Genomic DNA, 5,374 nt, shown 5'->3' on the forward strand with positions numbered 1-5,374 from the left:
GTAAATGCAATTAACAAAACACATTCTAGTTTTCATCAAGTATTAATTAATTAAAAATTAATAAATTAACTCACCTCTCTTAGCGAAGTTGTTAAGAATTTTTAGTGATATTTTTTTTCAGTGGCACGACAACTTTTGGGTTGACGCACATTTCTTAAAAAATAACCGAATTTAATAAAAATTCAAACATAATCAGCTCTAGGACTCTTATTTATGATAAAAATATATCCAGTGTTTATAAACTACTTTTATATACTTATTTTAGAGGAATTGTTTTTTTTTGTCCCATTACTGGTTCCGTGTCCATTATAGGGTATACTACTATATATTTCAAATCAGGGGTGCTAAACGAATGGTCTTGCTGATTGATCTTGCATTGCAGGTGTTGCCAGTACCAGTAACTACAGCTATAGTGCACAACATGTCTCTAGAGACAGCACATGTTGAGCAGCCAGAGGTGGTGTGTGTGAAGACGGAGCCCGGAGAGGTGTGTGTGAAGGAGGAGCAGGAGTGTGAGGACAGCGTGCTGCGAGGAGTGAGCGCGGCGGCCGCGCAGGCCGGACTGTATGTTGATCATGTGGTCAAGGACGAGCTCGTGCTGGGCCCCGAGGAGTGGCATCGTCCTAAAGTGCTCCAAATACAAGGTCAGTTTATGATTTAAAAATAATAATAGTTTTGCACCTGCAGCCCAAGAAGCTGAGCTATTTACTATTAATATGGTAAGATTGTGCACCCGTTAATATTTTACAATCTTACATAGGTTAGGTTAGTTTGTAATCTTCCTACCATCAGTTTATAATTTTACTAGCGAGATTGTAAACTGACGACTGTTTAAAATTATATGGTGATGTTTGACCAACTACTACGTGTGTTTGAACTGATAATATTTGGAATACAATGCAATGTTATTTCAATTATTTACTCCCATACAACTTAGGTTCTTTGGATCTATTTTGAGGACTGTTTAAAGACATGCACATTTAATAATTAAAAAATTAGTTTTGGTTATTTGACGATGTATGTATGTTCGCGATAAACTCGAAACCTACTGGGAGACGATTTTTGAATTTCGATCGAATCTGCCCCTGAACATATTATATAATCTGTGGCCTGAACGGATTTTCATGCGGATTTCACCTACCTATCAATGTATGTATGTTAAAGTCATTGTAAGTGGTATAATTAGTGTAAATTGTTTTGTTAATTTGTGTTCCAGTGTGTTCGGACGGCAGCGCCGCCCGCGCCAGGGAACAGCTCGCGATGGCTTGTTCCGTGGTGCTCGAGCGCCTCCGCGGCAACGCGACTGTTCACAGTGGAGCCAAACCATATGCCTGCGGACACAGTGGCAAGCATTTCGAAAACAAATATATTTTAAGGAATCACATACAAAACACACACTTGTCGACCGGTCAAAAACTATTTACTTGTGATTTTTGTAGTTCTACGTTTCGCACTGAATTGCTTGTAAAAGAACACGAGAAAAGCGAACACGGTGTTACAAATTTCATGTGTGCTGAATGTGAGTATACAACAAGTTCTAAGAAAAGTTTGGAGACTCATTTAAAGAGTCACTCTTTGGAGAATAATTTTAATTCAAATCACTGTAGTTACACAAAATCGTGTAAAAGTAATTTCAATAAACAGCAAACAAAACACATTGCTGGAAAACCTTTTAAATGTAGCGACTGTGATTTTAAATGCAGTGTTGAACCAAACCTGCGACGTCACCAGAAGACACACATTCGGAGACACCAGAGAATACTCACTGGAAAACAGCCTTACAAATGTACTCATTGCGACTTCAAGTGCAATAAAAGTTCAGACTTACGAAGACACGAAAGGACACATACTGGCGAGAAACCTTTTCAGTGTAGTCATTGTAATTATAAATGCAGTCATAAATCACACTTACAAAAACACCTGATGATACATACTGGGGTAAAGCCATTTCAGTGTAGCCACTGTGATTACAAATGCACTGAGAAATCAAACTTAAAAAGACACCGGAGGATGCACACTGGAGAAAAGCCTTACAAATGTAGTAATTGCGACTACAAGTGTAGTAATAGTTCAGACTTACGAAGACATGAAAGGACACATACTGGCGAGAAGCCTATTCAGTGTAGCCACTGTGATTACAAATGCAATCTGAAATCATACTTACAAAAACACCTGATGATACATACTGGGGCGAAGCCATTTCAGTGTAGCTACTGTGATTACAAATCCAGCCAGAAATCAAACTTACAAAATCACCTGATGTTACATACTGGGGCGAAGCCATTTCATTGTAGCCACTGTGATTACAAATGCAATCAGAAATCATACTTACAAAAACACCTGATGTTACATACTGGGGTGAAGCCATTTCAATGTAGCCGCTGTGATTACAAGTGCATTCAGAAATCAACCTTACAAAGACACCAAAGCATACATACTGGAGGGGAGAAGCCTTTTCAGTGTAGCCAATGCGATCACAAGTGCAGTGATAGGTCAAGCTTACGCAGACATGAACGGACACATACTGGCGAGAAGCCTTTTCTGTGTAGTCACTGTGATTACAAATGCAGTCAGAAGTCAAACTTACAACAACACCTGACGATACATACTGGAGCGAAGCCATTTCAGTGTAGCCACTGTGATTACAAATGCAGTCAGAAGTCAAACTTACAACAACATCTGACGATACATACTGGGGCGAAGCCATTTCAGTGTAGCCACTGTGATTACAAATGCAGACAAAGGTCACACTTACAAAGACACCTGATGATACATACCGGGGAGAAGCCATTTCAGTGTAGCCACTGTGATTACAAATGCAGTCAGAAGTCAGATTTACAATCTCACCTGATGATACATACTGGGGCGAAGCCATTTCAGTGTAGCCACTGTGATTACAAATGCAGTCGGAAGTCAAACTTACAAAATCACCTGATGAAACATATTGGGGCAAAGCCATTTCAGTGTAGCCACTGTGATTACAAATGCAGTCAGAGATCAAGCTTACAACAACACCTGATGACACATACTGGGGCGAAGCCATTTAAATGTAGCGATTGCGACTACAAATGTAGATGGAAATCATGTTTTAAAAGACACCAGTCGAAGCATACTGTGGCGAAACCATAACAATGTGGCATTTGCGATGGATTTGATAGTTTAAAGTTTATAAAATACATATGTATGTTAGTCTGTAAGGTAGGCCTTGCTGTCTGATTTAAATTTCTTAATAAATAAATAAATTACAAGTGTCATCAGACTGTACCGGCATAGGGTATTTATATTCCAAAACCGACGATGTCTCTGCTCGCGAGTGCTTTCGACAATTTAGCATACTAACACTTCCATCTTTATTAATCCAACAAGTGGCAATATTGTACGCACAAGTGGCAATATTGTACGCAGAAATAGTGGCAATATTGTGCGCACAACAAGTGGCAATATTGTGCGCACAACAATAGCAAAGAGTTAGCAACAAAGTCAGCTCGCCCTGCCCGCAGCTCGCGGACAGCGGCAGAGTACTCCTTCCTCACACCACCCATTACTGAACAATCAATCAATATATCTACTAAATGTAATATCTATACCTATATCAATGTTGATGTTAATTACACAAATAGGTAATGATGTGTTAATTAGGAGTATAATACTTTAACTGTAAATTTACTAACGACATGTAACGATGTCACTATATTTTCTTTTCTTTATTTCTTTTCTGTAGACTTGCGCAATCATCAAAATACATTCAGGAGAGAAGCGGTATTAATGTAGTCTATAGTAGAAAAAATACTTACTTATTGTTAGTCTTTAGAACTTTAGAGAGTACTCACTGATTACAAGCTTTATGCAACCCAGTGCAAGTCCACGAGTCGACATAAGAATGCGTTACAGAATCACCTAAGAACATAACATTTTATTTAAAAAACTTTAGTGTAGTTCAACAAATAGTGAGGAATGTGATCCGCTAGTTACAGGTGGAGCACGTGTCGGGTGTGGGCTGTGTGATGTGTGTGTCGTGGTTCCCTTGCACGCGCGTGCACGATGTGTTCCCGGTGTCGTGCCGGCGTGTGTCGCGCAGGACGAGCGAGTGCCGTGTGTCGCGGCGAGAGGCTGCTCGCTAGCCGAGGGGCTCCGACAGACGACACTGGACTGTATGCAGAATAACAAGTTGAACATGTTTTTAATATAATATCAAACTAATGTAGTATGTTGTTTTTATTGTACCTATTTAATTTCTCCCACCGAGCTGTACCGCTGTGGTGGATGGTAACAAGTTCCTCAGCAGCCCCGGCATGACTCGTGATTTTTTTAGGTTTCAGTGTAGCCACTGTGATTACAAATGCAGTAAGAAATCATATTTAAAAATACACCAGATGTCACATACTGGAGAGAAGCCTTTTCAGTGTAGCCACTGTGACTATAAATGCAGTCAGAAATCACATTTAAAAATACACGATAGGACACACACTGGAGAACAGCCTTACAAATGCAGACATTGTGACTACAAGTGCAGTCACAGTTCAAGCTTACGACACCACGAAATGTCACATACTGGCGAGAAGCCTTTTCAGTGTAGCCACTGTGACTATAAATGCAGTAAGAAATCATATTTAAAAATACACGAGAGGACACACACTGGAGAACAGCCTTACAAATGCAGCCACTGTGATTACAAATGCAGTAAGAAATCATATTTAAAAATACACCAGATGTCACATACTGGAGAGAAGCCTTTTCAGTGTAGCCACTGTGACTACAAGTGCAGTCAGAGTTCAAACTTACGATACCACGAAAAGACACATACTGGCGAGAAGCCTTTTGAGTGTAGCCACTGTGATTATAAATGCAGTCAGAAATCACATTTAAAAATACACCAGATGTCACATACTGGAGAGAAGCCTTTTCAGTGTAGCCACTGTGACTATAAATGCAGTCAGAAATCACATTTAAAAATACACGATAGGACACACACTGGAGAACAGCCTTACAAATGCAGACATTGTGACTACAAGTGCAGTCACCATAGACTTATAATATATAGAGACGGTGTCTCAGCGAGCTGTCACTGTTGCCACTTTTGTTTAGTGTACGATTAACAATGTGGCCCACCTTGCTGTAGCCATGTCGATAAAGTCATATCGATAAACTATCGACATTTCTTGCAATTTTAATTTTACTTCAAAGGCTTAACGATACCTAAAATGAACAAAAACGCTTTTATTCTTTATTGTGGTTATCAGATCACAATTTTATAGTCACGCCCCAGCAGGGAACCAAGGGAAAGTTCGGATATTTAATTAAAATACATGAATACCTCCTAAAATAGGTGTTCCGCAATAATTGAATTATATTATTATATTATAATATATTCATT

At 39.3% G+C, this 5,374-nt stretch overlaps 1 protein-coding gene across 1 annotated transcript; it reads left to right on the forward strand.

Moving 5' to 3' along the window:
- The first annotated feature begins 352 nt into the window (after positions 1–352).
- Positions 353–3,129, forward strand: LOC134800598 (gastrula zinc finger protein XlCGF26.1-like). The gene is made up of 3 exons (XM_063773083.1): positions 353–644; positions 1,217–1,305; positions 1,732–3,129. The coding sequence occupies exons 1-3, from the start codon at positions 353–355 to the stop codon at positions 3,127–3,129; spliced, it is 1,779 nt and encodes a 592-aa protein (XP_063629153.1).
- The last annotated feature ends 2,245 nt before the right edge of the window (positions 3,130–5,374 follow it).

This window comes from Cydia splendana, chromosome 20, assembly GCF_910591565.1.
Source record: "Cydia splendana chromosome 20, ilCydSple1.2, whole genome shotgun sequence".
Classification (NCBI taxonomy): domain Eukaryota; kingdom Metazoa; phylum Arthropoda; class Insecta; order Lepidoptera; family Tortricidae; genus Cydia; species Cydia splendana.